Source organism: Lissotriton helveticus, chromosome 2_1 (assembly GCF_964261635.1).
Source record: "Lissotriton helveticus chromosome 2_1, aLisHel1.1, whole genome shotgun sequence".
Taxonomy (NCBI): Eukaryota; Metazoa; Chordata; class Amphibia; order Caudata; family Salamandridae; genus Lissotriton; species Lissotriton helveticus.
This window is the reverse complement of record NC_136059.1, coordinates 1,961,956,116-1,961,978,229: the sequence shown is the minus strand read 5'-3', so window position 1 is coordinate 1,961,978,229 and position 22,114 is coordinate 1,961,956,116. Positions and strand designations below refer to the sequence as shown.

The 22,114-nt window shown below is 43.1% G+C and overlaps 1 protein-coding gene across 2 annotated transcripts in view; it reads right to left on the bottom strand.

Moving 5' to 3' along the window:
• The window catches only part of ARHGAP10 (Rho GTPase activating protein 10), a 998,059-nt gene that overhangs the window by 614,742 nt on the left and 361,203 nt on the right, over positions 1–22,114 (bottom strand). For both annotated transcript variants that reach the window (XM_078676901.1, XM_078676902.1), the window contains exons 4-5: positions 16,566–16,637; positions 3,860–3,961 (exon numbers count right to left, since the gene is read on the bottom strand). In XM_078676901.1, the coding sequence (XP_078533027.1) occupies positions 3,860–3,961; positions 16,566–16,637 (174 nt within the window). The remainder of the gene's footprint in view (positions 1–3,859; positions 3,962–16,565; positions 16,638–22,114) is intronic.

Genomic DNA, 22,114 nt, shown 5'->3' with positions numbered 1-22,114 from the left:
ATCAATCCATGAATCTGCTAAGACTGCATCCGATATTAAATTGGTAATGAGAGACACGAAAAAGAGAGGAAAAGGAAGAGGAGTAATAGAAAACCAACACTGGATTCGTACTCTAGGTGGATTTGTCTCAATTTTTGCTGCCTTCTTGACAATGTCTATCAGGTTTCCGTGAAGCAATGAATTAAATTTAAGGTTTGCGGTCTCACCTTCAAAGCTATAAAATGTAAGGGACCTGGAATCTTGACAAAAAGATTAAGCAAGTACTGTTCAGGAGCTTGGTTCTTTGCTTGTGTTTTTACTGGCTGTCCCCGGATTTAAGAAAGCAGGAACTGGTGGCTGCAACTTCTCGTTTGTGGCTCCCACTTTTTGGAATTCTCTTCCATTTTCCTTCCATTTGCAAAACAATTATGTCTCTTTTTGAAAAGAGCTAAAAGCTTGGCTCTTTAAATAGGTTTATCCCCGTCTCTAAACCATTCTCTTGATTTGGTAGAAGAGCACACAACGTCACCAAGAAAGCACTGATGGCACGCTTAACAAATAAATAAACATATCACAATCTTGGGAACTTTCAAGGGATTAAGTTCAATAAAATAGTTATGAGTCTGGAATATGACGGATTGAGGAGGCCCAGAAGACAAGGCAGACCGACAGAATAAAGCTTATCCCTTGTGTGCTGTAACAAGCTCAAACCAGGATACTAGGTGGGAACTCTAGGACACCAGAAGACCGGTCACAAGATGAGGATCAAAACAATAACTCGGAAAACACAGTCAAGCACAAAGACCAATAGATTACTAAGGGAACTAAAAGGAAAACCTAACGGTGGTGAACTAGAAAGGGAGAAAACAAAAGTTAATGGGCAGGTAAATTGGTTGCCGAGTCAAGTGAAGTGGAGAACCACAGAAACAATGCACGTTGCTGTCAGGCAGCTGGTACACCTTGAAAATACTGACTCTCCCACTAAGACCCTGGAAGTGACCAAGTTAACGAGGAAGTGAGGTGAATCTGTGCTTTGTTGTCTAGCATTTTCGTGAGTCCAGTTTCCAATGTCAAATCTTCCAAATATTCTGGACTGTAACAATCCTGCGAGTGACCATGTCTGTGACCTTCCTGAATCCGGACATGAAGGTATTAAGTGTTTGAGCACAGAAGGAGGAAGCTTCAGAAAAGCTCAGACAAATAAGATATGTTTTGCCCAGCTACATGCAAAGGCACAACATTTTCAAATTTAAAAACGCCTGGCATGTCACTTTTAAAGCACAAAGTCATACTGTCGGCAGATATTAATTAGCTAAGAAAAACCCAAACCATGTTTTTTATTAGCCTTTAAAATGGGCTTTGTCAGCACCCAAATCCTGTCAAGATGCCTAAATGCAACCTCAAACGCTGAGGTTGGGCTCATTTAATACCCCATTTCATCAAATGTTGTTAGTTCTAAAAATCTTTACACATGATAGGAGTGGACATCAATAGCCCATTGGTGTCAGCCAACTATGAATATTATTGTATACAGGCGTTCATGCTCTAAGTCACACATCATCTAGAGGACTTTCTTGTATGAAAATGAATAAGTACAGACACTCACACCCAGTCAAAAGATCTGGGTTTGATCCATCACCGTTCTTTAGCCCACTCTGCCACCCCAGTTCAGACATGGCTATATGCAAATCAGTCTGACCCTGTGCCTCATGGGAACAGTCCAGCCCGAACTGCCAAGCCATGCCTTCCCTGGACCGGAAACAAGCTTCCGAGGACCGGTTTCTGGCATTACAGCCGTCTTCAGTCTAGATTACAGCACTCCTCCCAGAGCTGCGCATGCGCTGCCCAGGCTCGACCTAAAAATGACTCTAATAACCCTGCAAAAAAGAAGTTGCTGCTTTCCAAGGCTTTATTTGGTATATGGAAATTTCCTCGAATTTGCTTGATCTGCTGCTACAACAAAAGTAAATTTGATAGATAAAACGGATGGGACCTTTTATCATTTTTTTACAGCCCCCTGGTCAGAAGAATCAGTGCTAAAGTGCTACAGACTGATGATGGCACAGGCACTGGAATAGGTGCAGTTCTGTCTTAAAAGAAGCTTGATGAGGTTCATCCAGTTCGGTACAGTAGCAGTAAGTTCCCTTCCTCTAAAATATGTTAGTCCTCAGCAGAGAAAGGAGGCCTGTCCATAGAATTGGCAGTAGAGTGTTCGAAGAACTATTGCTGAGGGAAACATTTGATTATCTTAAAAGATCATGCCCCCTATGTACTAGTTTGCTCAGTGTAAATATAGCCATCAGTGTGTATTGAAATGGTCTCTTGGCTTTACAGCCCTTCTTCTCCACCATACATAGTTCAGGTCATCTATATCGAAACTTAGGAAATTCTCCAATCCCTTACGCACTCTCTGATTGGATATCAGAACTTCTGAGGAGAAAAGAATGGGGCTTGAAGAGACCGGACGCAAGCGTGCAGACAATAAGGTAATGACAGCCCTGGTGTGTACATCTCTTTCTCAGCTCTGCCCACAAAACATGATTATGGCAATGCTACATAGACCAAAAAACACTGATATCTTCCAATGTATTACTGTATTTTTAAGTTTGTAACCACCCAGGCCAGGATGTGAAAATCAGAAACTCAAATTGTAGCAGATGACTCTTATCACGATCTCTTGCTGATGGACCAGGATAGTCGTATCTTTAACTCCTTCACAATCTTATGACCCTTTGCATTTACTTGATGTGAAGTTCCCAGGAGAGGAACAAGAAGAATGTGTAGTAATAGTGAATCAGTGGCTAAGAAGGAAGTGATGGGATTTAGTCCGATAGTTTTGTTGAAGTCATGCAGATACCAGTTTGCTATTGGGGATTTGTCTATTGTATGTTGGTTAGGCTTTCATTTGTGTCCAGAATAGAGGGATGGAAAAAGACTGAGGGGGGAGATTGGTTTAAAAGAGAAATACTTACTCAGTGTGGGGTTAGCTATCGAGATAGTTTAATATATTGTGACAGCAGGGTGGATACAGAGGGAGGTAGGCATATCATTGTGTCTTTCCTTGCTCTTCCACACAGAGAATCCTCACAGAAGCTTGGCCTCTGGGCTTTTGGATACATTTGAAGGCTGAATCTTTGGTGAATGATTAGGATTTGCTGTGCTGCCTGCTTTATATGTAATTAAATAAAGTGAATGAGAAGAAATCTAGGCATTTATTGAAAACTGGCAAATACCTTTAGTGTACACAGTAAAACATGATTTGAGCGCTGGGGTTTTATTTGATAAGAAATCCATGAAAACTGGGAGCTGCAGTCTTGTATTTGGTTCAACTAAAACAATGGACTTGCATACAAGATGACAGTAAGTTTCAGAAAAAAACTCCTACATTGGATATGTGTGTTCAGCATTTGTAGAGTTAGCTGGTGATCCTAAATGTATTAATTGGTCATCTTTGTACTCCAAACAGCACAAAATACTAACCTCTTGAAATGGCATCAAACCATGCGAAGTCAGGCCAATTATTAATATTTTCTTCTACTGTCACAATTCTGGGCAAACTAGCATTTGGTGACTTACACCCAGCAGAAGTATATTCCGTGCTACCATTAGTAACAGACAGTTTGGATTTGGTTCCCAAATCTGAGCCAGTACTCAAATAAATGAGATTAAGTCTTGTTGTGATTCAGATGTATGTGCCAGTTATATATCTGACAGTTGTATATGTATTAAAACCAATATAAAATGTTTTATAGAGAAAGAAAACTATGCAGTTGGGTTTGCAGTCTGCTTACGACTGTAATGGTTGTGATTTGTGCTTCCGAAGCATAATAGGGGTTTTGAATATTCTTAGATGAACAAAGATAGCACCATTAAGCAGTACCTCTATTAGATGGGGTTCCTTCTTCTTTGCTGACAAGTTTAAATGTTTGTCCAATAAGCTGTAATTTTTTTCTGTCTCTTTGTCAAATTTCTTTTTCTCCTCCTGTGGGCAAAAATGTAAAATTAAATGTGTTCTTCTACGCATTCATATCTGCTTAATATGACCAAATCAGCGTGCATCCTTACCAACATAGCATGTTAATGCTTGATGTGTGCTTCCAATCAAAGAAGCCTTAAAATAACACATTTAGAATAAAAATATGAAACTTATGAATCAACTTAGGAAACAGCATTTGCCAGCTTGGCCTTACATGCATCGGTCTCTACTTCACAGGGAATGCACAATTATCTGTAGGTATCTAGAGATGCTAAAGGGCAGGCCACTTCATTGGATTCGGAGTTTAAATCCCAGTGAAAATTAGGATACTCTGATGTGACTATTTATTATTTTCCTTTCTAGTTTGTTTTCATTAACATATCAAAACCAAAAAAGAAGTTTTACATAATAAATTCACGGCACATTACATTTCCAGAGAATAAGATACAAAACATAATGAAGAGCCAATGAACCTAAAATTCTTGAATTAAAAAGAAATCTGTCCTATGTATTGGTGGCACAGACAGTTGGAAAAACACAAGGAAATCAAACGAAGGTGAACAATCGTACACACAGCGCATAAAGAAATAGTGATCTTGTAAAATTACAATGAAATGTGATTATCTCAAGAAGCAGCTTATACATCACTATAACTGCTCCAAAACATACCCAACTTGCAAAATGTGCCTTTTCAATTGAAAAGGATCCTTCCAGTGAACCTAGATCCAATAGTGCCAGCAGCCAATACTGCAACACCGATTCCCTTGAACTTTTCCTTTGAAGAAAGCCTTTTTGTCACTTGAGTGGCTCTTGTTATAAACAAGTACCTCAATGCTGAATATTGGTTATGCCCTCATTATAACTGATTAATTTAAGAGGCCCTTTTATCCATATTTATTATAAAAGATGCAGCTTTTTAAACCATACTGATTAATTTAAGAGGCCCTTTTTAACCCATACTAGGAATTAATTCTGAAGAATGAGTGTGGACATATATAAAAAGCACCACAATATCAAATGTCCCATGCTTGCTTACATATAATGATGGGAAACATTGCTATTGTTCTTCTATTTGACACATTAAGCCCTGCCTAGGTTAGAAAGTAGTTGAACACTGTGAGAACCGAACTAATTGAAATCTGCAGTTTTGCAGATAAAGGAGATTTAAACAGATGAATGACTTATCATGATTAACACTGAGACTGAGATGGATTGGAAGTGGAAGGTCCTTGCCTTGAAAAATAAAAAAAACCTGGTTTGATAGAAGGTGGCTCCAAGAAAGACCATGCAGAGAGATCCTCCGCATAATACTTCCTGGTCCACATTTTGGGGACATTGGTAAGTTAAAGTAGTGGTATGTAAAGAATACAGATATAGGTGCCACAGGTGAGTACAGTAATTACTTTATAAGGGAACAAGATGGATAGGTTGTTCGGAAAACAAGGCAACTGTTGCATTCTGGACCATTCGAATCTTATCAATGATCTACTTTGCAGATTAAGAAAGTGATATGGCAATCTTCCACAGGCATACTAAGCTAACATATTACTACTACTAATGCCCTATAATGTTTGAGCCAGTAGCTTGCAACTTGAAAATCTTTTAAATGTAGCCTTTTTTTGTTTTTTATTAACTTTACATTTTAAACACAGACTCCTGACTGCCTCCCTGGAAAACAGCAAAATTGGCATAAAAGGCATGCACAGGTCTGAGCCTCAATAAGGTCAATATTGCTGGTGTTGTCTCTGCTGCAGCATGGTGGTGAAAGATGCATCTTGAGAAACAACCCTTAAAAACCTAAGATGGTCTTGTGACCCTGACTGTCAAATGACTAAAAAACAAGGTAAAATAGATGGAGTATATGAAGCAAGCATCTGGGTAAAACTGATGCACAATATCTGGGGAGAGAGGAAGCATCAGTAGGGGAACCCTAAAAGATGTATTCTGTTAGAGCAGAAACTGTCCTCCATCTGTTTCCACAAAGAAACACATCAGGGTAACGGTTACAGAGCATTAGAAGCAGAATCTATTTCGGACTGTTGTGAATGATGTAAAGTATATAAAGACTAGAGGTAATTATCACAAAATTCCGTGGCACATTTCAGTATTTTCTAAAAATGTGTCCTACTGAGAATGACTTTGTCGGACATGGACCTTACATCAGAAACCTTTCTGAGTTACTTCTGAAACAAATGGCCATGCATTTGAGCACACAGGTTCACTCAACAATTGGTCAGATTGAAGGTAATCTAGACATTTTTAAATATTGGATAAATATGAAAGTCAGACTAGTTGATATTTCAAAATTCTGACAATTGTGTAAGCCTTATTAAACGGTAATCACCTTACAATGCTTTTAAATCCCATTTTGCCAAAGCTGATGATGTACGTGAAATCCTAAATTGTTTCTGTTGAGGCAGTAAATAGCAATATTTCTAAGGATCAAGTTTATGCAAAAAATTACATACACCAATTTTGAAATGGAGTATAGGAAGGAAACGTGGTGAAATGGCTAAGTTGCTAACCTCAGAGATTTACCTGCTAGCCCTACCATCGACACCTGACCATAAAATCTAGTGACTCTGGCTAATCACTTACTGTGTCTTTTTCTCAAATTGTAATGAGCTGTAATGTGACTGCAAACAATGCAGTGTCTAGTCCAATACTGTCCAAATTAAATGTGCGCATAACCTGCACCTCCCTCCACATCTTAAGTTTTTGTTTGCTATCTTAACCATGCCCCATGCAATATACACATCTTTCATTCTTCTTATATTAAAAAATATTGCATGTTAACTGCTCCCTACTCCTTTGTGCTAAATGAGCACTATGTCAAATAATGAAATGAAATGAAATGAAAAGAGTCTTGTAAACGCGCGACTTAGCCCGAAGGCATCAAGGCGCCTAACAAAAGAAATCAGAAGCAATAAAACAGTAACTACAAGTACGCCTTTGCAAACAGCCAGGTTTTTAAAGCTTTACGGAAGCGCAGGACGGAAGGATGAACTTTAATTTCGCATGGGAGAGTATTCCATAGCTTAGGGGCGATTGAGGAAAAGGCCCTACCGCCCCATCTGCTCTTCTCAAAGCGCGGTACCACCAGCAAATTCTTTGAAGAAGAGCGTAAGAGTCTGCCCGAAACATAGGGGGCCAGCAGTTTCTTGACCCCGCCTGCATCATTGCCAGAAAGTGCACTATGAGTCAGGCAGAGCACCTTAAAGGTGATCCTCGCTTCAATAGGAAGCCAATGTAAGGCCTTCCTAGCTGCTGTTGATGATGCTAATCTGGGAGCGTCAAGGACAAATTTGGCGGCCGCATTTTGCGCGGTCTGAAGACGCTGTATTAGGCCCTTGTTCATGCCGATGTATAGGGCATTACAATAATCGAGTCGCGAAGCGACAAGTGCTACCACCACTTGCTTCCGCGCCTGGGGGGACAGGTAATGTTTTATTTTCCTGAGTATTTTGATAATCCCCCAGCAGGTAGCGACCGTTCTGTTTACCTGCAGAGTCATGGACAGTGCAGGTTCAATCAGAACTCCCAGATTCTGCGTTGACTCCGTGGGGGTAGGGCAAGCCCCCAGCGAGGGCGGCCACCATTCAGGTGACCAGATGTTATTCTTAGGGCCAAACACCAGAATCTCAGTTTTTTCCCCGTTCAACTTTAATGAATTGTAGATCGTCCATTGTGACACTGCTTCCATGCAGTTCCTAAAGTTGAGCGGGGATGAGCCATCAAGGTGAGAAAGGAACACCAGAATCTGCGTGTCGTCTGCATAGGAGACTACCTCCATCCCACAAGATCTAACCAACTTGGCAAGTGGGGTCACGTAGATGTTAAACAGGGTCGGACTTAACGCCGACCCCTGAGGGACCCCACATTGCACGGGTAGCGATGGAGATAAAAAGTCTCCCAGCTTAACCCTCTGAAACCTCTGGTCGAGAAAGGAGGCCAGCAGACTCAAGGCCGCCCCTTCCACCCCTATCTCCCTCAGGCGAGATGTTAGAACCGAGGGGGACAGGGTATCGAAGGCGGCCGTGAGGTCTAGAAGGACCAGGATGGTGGAATGACCCCGGTCTACCTCCAGACGGATGTTATTCAATACGACCAAGAGGGCAGACTCGGTGCTATGGTGTTTCCTGAAGCCATGCTGGGATTGGTCCAGGAGATCTGAGGAGTCAAGAAAAACCGCCAGATGTTGATTAAGATACGTCTCCAGCATCTTTGCGGGTGCTGGGAGCAAAGAGATGGGGCGGTAATTCTTGAGCACCTCAGGATCAAGTGTGGAGTTTTTTAGGAGGGGCTTGACCACTGCGTTCTTCCATTCAGATGGAAAGATGCCCTCTCTCATAGCCCTATTCATGATGGCAAGGAGAGAGGGGAGCAAGGAGTCTCTGCAAACCTTCAGTACTTTAAGGGGACATGGGTCCAAAGGGGATCCCGATCTTGTCTTGCTTAAAAGCAGATTAAGCTCCTGATAGGATAAAGGCGGAAACTCTACCAAGCTCTTGGGAGCAGTTAGAGAGATCTCCTTCGAGAGCGGAGAAAGGGGAACAGGCGGGGGAGGTGTAACAGATCTTTGTACTTCCAGATCCAGGTATATATCTGCGATCTTCGAGTGGCAGAATCCTGCGATTTTATCACAGAATTCCTGGGTACCTGCAACAGGGTCTGGTATCGGTAATGCACAAAGCGAGTCCACTATTTTAAAAAGATCTCTGGGAGAGGAAAGAGTCATCGTCAGGTTAACAAAGTACTGTTGCTTAACTCTGATGATCTCCAACTTGTACTCCCTAAGGAGCGACTTGTGTTTATCTCTCTCCTTTAAATTCCAGCTTGAACGCCAAAGCCTTTCTTGTTTCCTACACCCTTGTCTCAAGAGCCTAAGAGGCTCCGAAAACCAGGGTGCAGAAGGTGTCCTTCTGGCAGAGTAGCAAGAGGCGAGAGGAGCAAGCACATCAACTGCTGCGCTAATGGCTTTGGATAGTTCCGAAGCCGCTAGGTTGATGTCTTCATAGAGGTCCGGTTTATAGTTTTGCATGAATGGAGCCAGCAAGGTGCTTGTGATGTTCTTAATTTTCCTCTTATGCTTGAGGTGACTGGAAACACCTGACTTAGCAGGCGTAGAGGCGACCAGAAGCTCCAAGGGGACAGCAAAGTGGTCAGACCAGGACAGTGGAATAGGGACTTTGGTTTTAAGCCTATCATCATTAGAAAAAACTGCATCCACTATATGGCCAGCCTGATGCGTGGGTTGTTTGACCAGTTGCACCAGGTCACATGCGGATAGTGAGTCGAGGAGATCCAAAGAGTCTTTAGAATCGGAGTTATCTAAATGAAAGTTTAGGTCACCCAAGACTGTTAGGTTGGCAGCTCCAAAATAGGGCTCCAGGATATTAAGGAGAGACTGGCAGAAGTCTGTTCTAGAACCAGGAGGTCTATATACCAAGATACCTGCAAAAGGCATAGCTTCCGGAGATTTGATAAGAAAGTGCAGGGCTTGAAAGAGATCGGAAGGCCTGGAAAGTTGAGTAGTGTGACAAGTGTGAGAGGTCTTTAAAGAATTCCAAGGCCACCTCCCCTACGCCCTACTCTGTCCAATCTAGCCAATGAGTATCCATCCGGCACAGCCTCAACCAGATCTGGTCCCGAAGACTCAGTTGCCCAGGTTTCGGACAGAAAAACCCATGTGGGCTTTTGAACTAAAACAAAATCACAAAAAGCGATATTATTTTTCACTAAGGATCTCGTATTAATAAGAAAACCCGATTCTTTCAAGCTAGCCGACATAAGAGTAGAAGCAGAGGGGGGCCAAATGTGACAAATTGCCGGTGATTTGGCAAAGGTATTAAAACAGGAGCAATAAAATGCATACTGTAAAGTATCAGGCAAACAAGTATAATGGCAAGGAAGCGATACAGGTCTCAGGCGGACCAGGTCCTGATATAGGGGACCTATTTGAGGAGGCATGTCAGGAGCACCCAAAGACCAGAGTCTCCCGCCCTTTAGCCCGTCCTTAGCGTGGACGGGCGCAGACGGGCTGGACTCTAGCGTGACTCCGGCGTCACTATGGCGCAAAAGCTGCGCGTAAACGCTGCGCTTAGAAAGGGCAGATTTAAATGCAGGTCAGCGTGTCCTTGTGACAGCTGGTCTGCAAACCCAGATGGCGCCGTCAGGCGTCCAAGTCTCCCCCCCAAGATGGCGGCCAAAAATCGTAGATGACTCACGGGACCCGCCGAAAGCGCGGTGTTTATCCAATTAAAGTGCACGTATAGGGGCAGCGCCTAGCACCTAAAAACAGGGTAAATCCAAATTAAATTAAAACAAATGGAAAACGGGATATTTAAAAATCTGATGTCCACTCGGCATACAGGGAGATACAAATAAAAAAAATAATAAACATTAAGAAAAGGCTCCGCTGTAGAATTAATATATATCGAGAGTCTCAAAGTTTGGCTTCACAAACATGTCAAAGAAATAGATTTAGTCTTAAAATGTATGTAAGAATTCTGCTGACTGATTTTTAACAAGATCTGATTTTCATCAAACATGGACTCAAAGAACTTGAGATTTCCTGGACCAGGTATGAGAGGCTACAATCAACATTCAAATGTCTATCAGGACACTCACTGAATCATTTGGTCATGTTAGTCCGGCTCATCTTAAAGATGTAATTCCTCTTTTACAAAAGGGAGGATGAAAAGTCGACCTGATCATAGAACATCCCAAAATCAAATATAGGTAAAAAATAAAATGTAAGCACTCTGGAATGTCTTGAGGAAGGACGGTAATTTACTTGGAATGTCTCATCCACCAGTAAAAGAGGCATGGTATAGCAAGAAAAACAAGACTTGAAACTGTCGGTTATGGAGGTGAGGTAGGAAAGGAAATTAAACATGCATTTGGAGTCTCATAAATCTATTAGCAAATGGGTGTGTCAAAGCAAAAGTTGTAGGGGTGAAATCAAAAGTATTAGAGAAATAGAAATGAGTATGCTTAGTAGAGAAAGAGGGAAAACTGTAAGTTGTTTATATGCTGGGCAGAGGCATACAGAGGTGGCTCACTTTACAAATAAAGGCATATGTGATACATTCCCTAGAGCAGTGCAATCAAGAGAGTCTGTTTTGAAAAACGGACACACCGTTGCAATCTTACCATTTTGAGAGAGTTCTGATTGTAAAAACGTAAAAACCTCCTACATTTACATTTTTTTAGTAGTAATGTGAAATTTCCCTTTGAACTAGATATAACCTCACACTTTGACAGTGATCGTCAAAACTTTTAATGCTGAGCCCCACAGTGGAAAAAATAAATCATGCGCCCCCCTCAGAATTTTTCACAATTAATCTATTAAATTGGTAATGTTTAAATATGTCTAGACATATTGCAACATTGCAGATAAGTTCTGCTACTGTTTTAAAAATACGATCAAACACATGATTGCAAACATACTATTTTGGTCAGTTAGGCCTTAGTAATGTGTAAAGGTAGCCACAGTGTGATTATTAGAAATGGGGGTGGAGGTTCTGAAGAATATTTGGAGACCCTTCCCCTTTGACACATACTCCCAGCTGGATATAAATAACAAAAGAGGTTAGTGATGGCCCATTACAGATCGGTGTATTACCGCTTATTTTTTTCCAGCTTAAAACAAAGCACTGTTAACAGAATAATGCATCATTTGGCCAGAGCCTGGGAGAAAAATAAACTGAAGAGTTAACTTTAAGATATGAATTCCATAAAGTTCATCATTTAAATTTTCTCCCTTTTCAAAGTGTTGCCTTTACAAACAGCAGGCATCTTGCCACCAGGGGCCTACAGACAGACTGTAAAATATATAACAGAAAAATACAGCCATTTGTTTAAATGGGAGGAATTTAAAGTGAAGAAATATACTTCAGGAAATATTAAGACTTCATTGGCTTAATTGAAAGTGGAGAAAATCATTAACATTCATTTTTAATTTCTCCCATTTAAATTAAAAAATGGCTATTTTTCATTTATAAGTATGGCACAGTGTCTACTGAAACTGGGAGCAAGAGGCTTCCTGTTGATAAAGGTGATACTTTGAAATGGGAGAAAATTAAAATGAAGAGTTAACTTAATCATCTAGTTAACACTTCATTTTGTCCCATTTAAAGACATTCAGAAACATTATTTTGTTCTCACACTCCAATGCTCAGTAGAAGTCAAATGTAAATACCTCAGTTTGCCTCCTCTGTGCCTTGGGTCATAAATCTGAGTCCATCACTGCTCATTATCAGGCCCAGCTATCTGCAACCTGAAGATAATAATGTAAAATAAACACAGCTTTTCCTTAACTTTGAAAGGAAAATGTGATCCTGTGCTTATTCAAGAATGAACTAAAGGATGTGAGCTACACTGAAGGTGTCTGCGAGCTACTGGTATCTTGTGATCAAATGGTTGGAGACACCTGATTTTGTATGCTTAAGTTAGCGTAACATGGTGCAAAAATGAATCTACTAGGCTTTTCTTGCTTTGCGTTGTCAACTGAAGACGATGTGGCTTTTAAAAGTGCAATGGAAAGTTTTTATGCAAATGTTTTCCTCTTTTCAGTGATTTGCTGTTCATAAAATAGTCAAAATGGGATTTGTTTTGTGGTGAAACTGCTTGTATTGCAAGTTTCTTGTGCTTTGAAGGCAGCCATGTAGGAGATGTCCTTGTAATGTTGCAAATAATCATTGCTCTTGCTCCTCACAGCCACAGCTCTTGTTTGTTTATTCATTTAAATGATTTATTGTTTAGCAGTGCAATGTCATTACCCTTTGTATGTAGGTTGAAGGAGATATTTGACTATTAATTTAGGCAGGTTCCTAATGCAAGCCTTTTTTACGTAACACAATTTCTAGCATGTTTCTGGCATGTCACTTCTATTACTACAGCTCAAGGTGTTACTTCACTCCATTAAAACAACGTGGTTTTCTACTCCCCTGAACTGATAAAATGTACTTCTTTGGAATGAATGTCTGCCAGAGTTTTTGCCTATTCTTCAGAGGCAGACTTGCAGCTTTTTAGACTTTTTCTCTTGAATCATGAAATATATTTATGCTGATTTCAATTGACTAATCAATAACTTTTTTGCTTTCTATAATGATTCTTCTTATGAAAAAACCTTCACGATTTAGCTTTTGAATCCTGCTTGATTAGGTTCCATTTATTTGCCTTGGATCCTCGTGCTTTGAGACAAAAACGGCCCAGGTTCCATCTAATCAGCCTTTTGATAGTTTATCAGTACAAAATGTCAACAAACATGTTGATGTAAGACAAGTTAAGTGTGTAACATTCCATTCTGTTCTCAAGTCTAAGGCGTGGGACTGTACAGTTAGGTCAGAGCCCACATTCCACAAAATCCGGTTCTAAGGCTTCTCAATACAAAAGACAAATAATCCAGAATCATAAATCGCAGATAAAAGAAGAGATGTGGGCTAGGATTGGTCATAAAGAAATGTGGGCTAGGATTGGTCATAAATGGGAAAGAAAAATTGCCAGAGCCAAATATTTTCTGAATTTCTTTCAACTCAGAATCCTATAATCCCATCAGTTTGCAGTGATTTGGGATTGAGAGTGATCTACTGTTAAGGGAAGTATAGCAAGTAGCTCATTACATGCAATGTGTTATGATCCCAAATACCTGCATAGAATGGTGACCGAATTCAAAACTAGTTTAAATTAAACTCGGTAAAAGGATTACTAGGAAAAGATGCACATGCTTACACCTGAACTGACCTTTCTCTCTAAAATGATAAACTTCAAAGAATTTTTTAGATAGTTTCACCTATCTTTAGGATTTCTTCGTAGACTTGAGAGGCAGCTTACTGCCGTGACTCATGTATGGAAACACTAACTTCATACCTGTAATGCAGGCTGCATCATTGCTAGTGGTGCCCACGCCGGGTGGGGGGTCATCTTGTTGCACCACTAACTTTGCATATCTGTGGTGAGGTCATCATAAGAGAATATTTGGATGCACTTTAACACATTTTACAAGGGACATCATTTTGCATTACATCATTGGCCAGTCTTAACTTTTCTATTTGAGAAAGGGTTCAGTTCCGCATCACCAAGAATAAAAGACAAGAAAAGAGGCCTCTCATAAGAGTGGTTTTCCCCTCTTCTTCCATAAACCAAACATAGGCACATCTGTCAGAATTACCATTCATATTAAAGATGATTTGTAAAAATATTTTTTTAAATGTTAACTTAAAAAAAAAAAGTCTAATTGAGCCCACAAAACTATTTGGACGGGTATGCTCAGACGTGAGTCCCGTGCTCTCCATGCTACTGGAAACAAGCTATCCTGGCTGATGACGGCTGATAGCCAGAAACCGGCCCTAGGATGCTTGATTACAGTCCAGGGAAGACATGGCTTGGCCGATCAGGCTGGGCTGTTCCCATGAGGCACAGGCTCAAGGCTGATTTGCATATGGCCATGTCTGAACTGGGTTGGTGTGGTGAGTAAAAAAACGATGGATTTAGGCCCAGATCTCTGTACTGGGGTGAATGCATAACATTGTTCTGCATTCTGTCCATCAACTGTTGTTTTTGCATTTGTCACCCCGAGTGGGACGGGTATGCTCAGACGTGAGTCCCGTGCTCTCCATGCTACTGGAATCAAGCTATCCTGGCTGATGACGGCTGATAGCCAAAAACCGGTCCTAGGATGCTTGATTCAGGTCCAGGGAAGACATGGCTTGGCAGTTCGGGCTGGACTGTTCCCATGAGGCACAGGGTCAAGGCTGATTTGCATATGGCCATGACTGAACTGGGTTGGTGTGGTGAGCAAAAAAACGACGGATTTAGGCCCAGATCTCTGTACTGGGGTGAATGTATGACATTGTTCTGCATTCTGTCCATCAACTGTTGTTTTTTCACAAAGTCTATGAAATAGTCTGCTCTTCATCCAAACTTGGTTTGTGCTGGAAAAGACACACGAGTAACTCCCTCACAACTTATCACTGAAAGATCAGTTCTCTAAGCTTCAAAAAAGTCCACTGCTGCCTCATACTGGAATTAGAGTAACTATGCATGAAATGAACCATCCTCAAGTGGATTTCCCTGTACCTCGCAGACATCATCTTACTCTCTTCATTTGCATCACTTTCTTTCAGCACCAACACGTCAAGACCTAGTCATCTCTCCTATTCGTTTTCCTCAGCCCACTAATGGGTCTAATCACGTGCTTCAACCAGTCTGTCTTCAACATGTCTTCCGTCATCTAGTTTTGCCACAGTAGATACCACGATCATCAACCATCAATCTCTTCAAGACTAAGCAAAAAAACTTTTCTTGGGATCCTGCTCTTCTTCGTCGCAAAACTGCAAATAATTATAAATGTGCAATAAGGGAACTCCTACACCGTTCCCCTATGTGAACACATTCCAGTAGTCCCTAAAGCATCCCATTTGTGTCCTGTGGCCATTCACTATGTCTTCCAGACACTCATCTTTGCTCATGGGGCTTCATACAAATAAAACAATTAGGATACTCGCAGAAATAGAATCATCCACTGTAGAAGGGCATGCCTGAAAACCATCCCTACCTACATATAGAAACGCATCATTAGAACCTACTTTTCTGTATAGGCAGCAAAGCAATGTGACTCTCTTTCAGCAAAGAAAAGGAACAGGTCATTACACCTGAAATTCAGAAAGGTAGTTAAGATATGATGTTCCCTCTGCCAATCATGAACAAAACCAAAGCATTTTCCAAATATGCCCCACTCCTTCCTTCACCCTCCAACCAAATGTGAAATGCTCTAGAAGATTAACCATTCTAAATCTAATTATTTTTCTCTCTACTACATGTCAACGCACAACAACTTATAATACGATAAGCGTACAAGGAGGTCATCACACATTATACAAAATACTACCTACTTGAGTCACAGTACAAACCTACCCTATTCCAACCAGGCAGCGTGCTATTCAACAGCAAGACACTTTGGTGTCTCATCTGAGGTAGGCAGCACTATATAAATGCAGATATAACACAATGCATTGCCAGGGATATCCGCAGCAAAGAAAGGTGGACTCTTCCAGATTCTGAAATAGTTTTTTTCACAGAAAAGGAAAAATGACACGAAGAGGAGGAAGGGTAAAGGGACTGATACAGACGAGTTACTGACCATAGGGGGGTGCACAGTGGGATGCCACAACGGAAAATGTAATTATGAACTGCGATTATGTACAACTGTATATCCAAAGTTTCATAGCACTAATGTCGTATTACATGTCAACGTGTATGTTTGCTACACTGGAAAAGAATAAAAAATGTTTTATAAAAAAAAATATATATGAAAAATGACATGAAAATTTAAAGTACTGCGAAAAATCAAGACCCATGATCATGTATGTGTTAAACCTAGCTAATGACAGTGTGCTAGTGAGTCGGTTCATGCATGTTGGGCGAGGTGTAGTTAATAATTTAAGAAAAAGGATAAGTAACAATGAGGAGAATGAGAAACCATTCAGAAGCATACAATGCAGCCCAAAGCTTCAAGCACACCGAGAACAAGTAACGTTCTGTTTGGCTGTAATTAGAGCTTCCAGGTAATTGCCAATTTGGCAATAATATGGGTTGTATACTGTACCTTTACAGCTCCAAGCTTCTCTTTCCTAAATCGTTCCAAAGGCTTAATTAGGGTCTCGTTCACACTTATTGCCTGGAGGACAAACAATAACAGCATTACTGTTAAGGAGCACGGGTATAATTCAGCATTTCAAATATTTTCAAGTAATTGAAATTTAAACAAAGCAAAATGTATCTAGGAAAATAAAAAAGACAACGTTGGATGCTGTATTCTTCAAATAGAAATACATCCTTCTCCAAAATGTAGGTAGGGGAGTGACGCTTCACCTGCAAGCTTGAAACCTTAAATGCATCCCTTCACACTGATAACAGCATGGCAGAAATAGTTTATATTCATACTATCTCGCTACAAAAATATGAACAGATAATTATACAAAGGCTTGATCTATTGTAGATACACGAATATTTAACAAATCCTACAGCTTTTAAAACGTGTGGCCTGGAGCTGACACTCGCATCCTGTCCTCTATTAGTCGAGTGTTTTCACTTTTCAAACTTAATATTTTCCTTTTCTGTACTTCATGTTGTTTTATTGAGAATTTGTAACATGAAAGAAAAAAATAGTACTGAAAAAGCAGTAACAGAGTAGTATAAAAATACATAGAGAATTAGTAAGGGAGCAAAACACAGACAAATCACACAGTATAAAGGCATACAAGGCTGGGACAGACAAAGTAACACTACATTTATATGTAATGACATTCAATGCAAGACTAATGTCTCAAGTAACTTATCCATGTCATGTGACAGCATACAAATAAAAGCAAATAATAATAATCCACATTTGTAAAGCGCACAATCACCCGTGAGGGTCTCTAGGCGCTGGGGGCCATCGGGAAGATTAAGCAAGCTATTGCCCAGAGTCACATGGTGCTGGGCTAACCTGCCGCCGGAGCCGGGGATCGAACCCTGATCCCCTGATCCCCAGATTCCAGCGTCAGTCGCCCTGGCCGCGGCGCCACACCTCTCCACAATATAGTCATGTCAGAGACTGCAAATGTTGACAAATACCATCCCGTAAACAAAGGAATAAGGTTTAGGATAGGACAGAGAAAGAAGAGAGCAAATCAAAGAACCATATGGACTGGGCCACAGATGCGAGCAAAATGACACAGCAGTTCATATAGAGGTATAGGTTGTATGGGATGAGTTGCGTATAAAGGAATCCAGTGAATTCCACAATGTTCGTGATCATTTACGTTGCCCCCGATCAGCATTTTTCCACACTGGGTACTCCTAACATAGATAACAAGCATTTACAATGCAATGGTTTCGCCTTTGGAAAAGTTAGAGCTATTGGCATTGTAAATGACAAAATTTGTATTTATGTGTTGGTTTTGAGAACAGATAAATAAATGGCATTGTTGTTTACATTGCCATTAGCTTAATGTCTGCAGTCACTCTGCAGTCACTCTGCACTCCCTAGTCACTCTGCACTCCCTAGCACTCTGCACTCCCTAGCACTCTGCACTCCCTAGCACTCCCTAGTCACTCTGCACTCCCTAGTCACTCTGCACTCCCTAGTCACTCTGCACTCACTACTCTGCACTCTGCACTCTCTACTCTGCACTCTGCACTCTGCACTCTGCACTCTCTACTCTGCACTCTCTACTCTGCACTCTCTACTCTGCACACTCACTTTGCACTCTGCACTCCTAGTCTGCACACTCACTACTCTGCACACTCACTACTCTGCACACTCACTACTCTGCACTCTGCACTCACTACTCTGCACTCTACACACTGCACAAAGATCCGTTACAATTAAAATAAAATAAAACGATGTGTAAAACATTATATGAAGTAATCGTCCTCGAGTTTTTCTAGCACCCGATTCTCTCCCTTCCTTCCCCCTTCTAGCTCCCCACCTCACCTTCTGCCCACACTTTTTCAGATTATGGTGTGAATGGGTGCAAGTATTTATTTTACTTAATGCAGTTTTATATAGCGTAAACTTTTCTAGCACCCGATTCTCTCCCTTCCTTCCCCCTTCTAGCTCCCCACCTCACCTTCTGCCCACACTTTTTCAGATTATGCTGTGAATGGGGGATGGCGGGCAAAAAGAGATGGGGTGAAGGAGGGACGAGGGGGTCGTAGGGAGGGGGGTGGGGCGCCAAGGACGGATGGTGGACGTGGTATACAAGGACGAGGGAGGGATAGAGTTATTGGGTGTAGGGATAGGGAGGGTCGTAGGAAGTGGGTACGAAGGGAAGGGGCCGGAATGGAAGGGGGGAGATGAGGGAGGAGATGAAGAGAAGAAACGTCAAGAGAGCTGAAGGAAGGGGGCCGGACAAGCTGGCTGCAGAGGGAAGAATGGCTGAGTGAAACCGGGTAGTGGAGAGAAGGAGGGACGAAGTGAAGGAGATGCGAGAAGGATAGGATGAGAGGGTTGGAAGGGAGCCTGGCTGAGGCTCGGCAGGGGCTGGAGCTGAGTGAAACCGGGTAGTGGAGAGAAGGAGGGACGAAGTGAAGGAGATGTGAGAAGGATAGGATGAGAGGGTTGGAAGGGAGCCTGGCTGAGGCTCGGCAGGGGCTGGAGCTGAATAACAGACGGGATGTAGCGGGGGTCTGTGTGGAGTGATGGAGGGGTAGGTGAGGTGAAGGGATGTGAACTGAGTTCCTCCTTAAATGCTTTACCAATATTGTACTTTCCCCCAACTATGCAGTTCTGGATTAAGGGCGCACCGAGGGGGTACAGTACAGCTCTTGCTGCCTTGGAAGGAATGCTCAGTACCTGTTGATGCGCTGTACACGCGGGGTGCGGGGCGGGCTCTGGATGCTGGTCTTGTCGAGCCGGTCCGGCTTGGGGCAGACGTCCTCTCTGGCAGGCAGATTCCCCAAGAGGCGGCAGCGGCACGGGGCGGCCTGTACTTAAGTACAGTGCGGCTCTCGGGTGCGGTCTCGGGGACAGGTGCGGGGCCAACGCGTACACTTCAGGCGTACGACACGAACCTCTACCCCCGGAGATGTTGTATGGTGATTGCATTACTGATAGTATTCTAACAGACTGTGACACTGGATATTTGTTAAAGATGTTTTTTAAGTTTTTGGATTTGAAAACATGATTGCTTTTATGCTTCAGTGAAGACGATGTATTGTTCTTTATTGAACAGAGCAAGGTTAAGGAAAGTACACCGCATATGCTAACCCTTGCACAGGTGCACAAGCTCACACGTGCAAAACTAACTGCAAACCTTACATAAATGGAAGTAGGGGTTAAGAAGTTCTCACCAGATTTCTCGGGGCCGATGCTCTGGGTGGGTGTTGCAGAGGGCCCGTTATGCCCGTGGTTCTCGGTGGGGGTTGCAGAGGGCCCGTTATGCCCGTGGTTCTCGGTGGGTGTCGCAGACGGTCTGTCGTTCCCTTGGCTGTCGGCGGGTTTTGCGGACAGCCTTTTGTGCCGCTTGTTCTCGGTCTGAGCGCTGCTGGCACAACCCATTGCTCGCTCGTGAGGAACACAAGCCAAGCGGGAAGAGAAACGCAACCCGGCGAAGGAGCTGTGAGGTAAGAACAGGCTAAGCGTCCGGCTGCACGAACCCCTGCTCGGTACAGGTGGAGGCCGAGCGTCCCAGGCCCCTGCAGCACCGCCTGCCACTATGCACCTGGCATGCCACAGGCGCCGGAAGGCAGGGGACGGCAGGCGCGAGGACCTCATGGAGAAAGGACTAAATGCACCCGGAGACACAGGCGCCAGGTGAGACGAGAGACTGCAGCCAGAGACACAGGCACGGGTCAGGAGGGAGACGGCAGCCTGGGACACAGGTGGAGAAGGCGGACCGCATCCAAAGATACAGGGTGAGAGGGCTTACAGCAGCCTGAGGCAGTCACCGGATGAGAAGGGAGAGTTTAGCCAGAGACATAGACAAAGCATGTCATAGTAAAACAAGCCCCTACGAGGACACGGGGGGGGCGGGAGAGGACACGGACGGCGGGAGGGGGCGGGAGAGGACACGAACGGCGGGAGGGGGGCGGGAGAGGACACGGACGGCGGGAGGGGGGCGGGAGAGGACACGAACGGCGGGAGGGGGGCGGGAGAGGACACGGACGGCGGGAAACGTGCACAGGACAGAGAGGGGGGGCGGAAAGGCACACGGAGGGGGCGGGAATGGACATCGCATCTGAAATCACTTTCAGTGAAAGGGGAGGGAACGGGAAACAACGTAACTCCGCCCAGGGAAAAAATCTCAGGAACGCCCCCGAATCTGGTCCGGCCTTGACGGACAGATCCGGCACTCAATGGCTAGCCTCCATTTATGGAGCTAGCCAATGAGAGCCGGGGGACGTTCCAGAACTCCTTATTGTCGACATAGGATTTCACCTGCGCTGAAAAGCTGCGCAGAGCGCAGCCTTCGGCAGGCGAAACCCAAAAAGGCCCACCAAGTGTGGTAGGGAACATGGTAGCTGCTTTTTAATCAATGAGGATACCGTTAATTGCAAGAGTTAGTAAAAGATCCAGAAGTGCCATATCTAGTTCTCACAGTATCATTGGGTTCAGGGTGGCATAGGGAACAAGGGTTATCACAAGGAAATCCAGAAAAATATTAGCATTCAACATTTGGCACAGTTGGATCTTAATTGCATCACTATAAGGCTTTAACCAATTACATTTAAAGAACCTATGTTCAGGGTCACACCATTCCAGGTTGCAGGACCAACAGTCTTTAGAAGATGTCACTTAAATAAGTTGGTCAGGGTCCAAAGAGGAAGCGTGATTCACCGAGATGTGTTTGTTTTAAGGAAGCTGTATGTTTATTAAGAAGGAGGTGGGTGAATATTGTATTCCATGTTTCTGAAATGGGGGGTCTCTATCTCAAGTTTGGAAGTATGCTGACCATTTAGAATGTATGGGAAGTGGAAGGGTGTTTAAAAAAAGAGTGTAGTAAGTTATAAATCTTTGAAGCATCCTGTCCCATTCAAAGGCATTGGCACAGAAGAGAGGAAAGAACCAGTGGAAGAAGATGGCCCAATTTGGAGATTTTCGGTACAAAAGGGGGTGGTGATGGACGGAGCATCTGAATCAATCAAACACTCACACCCAGTCAAAAGATCTGGGTTTGATCCATCACCGTTCTTTAGCCCACTCTGCCACCCCAGTTCAGACATGGCTATATGCAAATCAGTCTGACCCTGTGCTTCATGGGAACAGTCCAGCCCGAACTGCCAAGCCATGCCTTCCCTGGACCGAAACAAGCTTCCGAGGACCAGTTTCTGGCATTACAGCCGTCTTCAGCCCGGCTTGCTTGGATCCAGTGGCAAAGTGAGCAAGGGACTCACGTCTGAGCATACCCTGCCACACTTATGGCGGCCAAAAGCGGTACAAAAGGGGGTGGTGATGGACGGAGCATCACCACCCCCTTTTGTACCGCTTTGGCCACCATTAATGTGGTAGGGTATGCTCAGACGTGAGTCCCTTGCTCACTTTGCCACTGGATCCAAGCAAGCCGGGCTGAAGACGGCTGTAATGCCAGAAACTGGTCCTCGGAAGCTTGTTTCCGGTCCAGGGAAGGCATGGCTTGGCAGTTCGGGCTGGACTTTTCCCATGAGGCACAG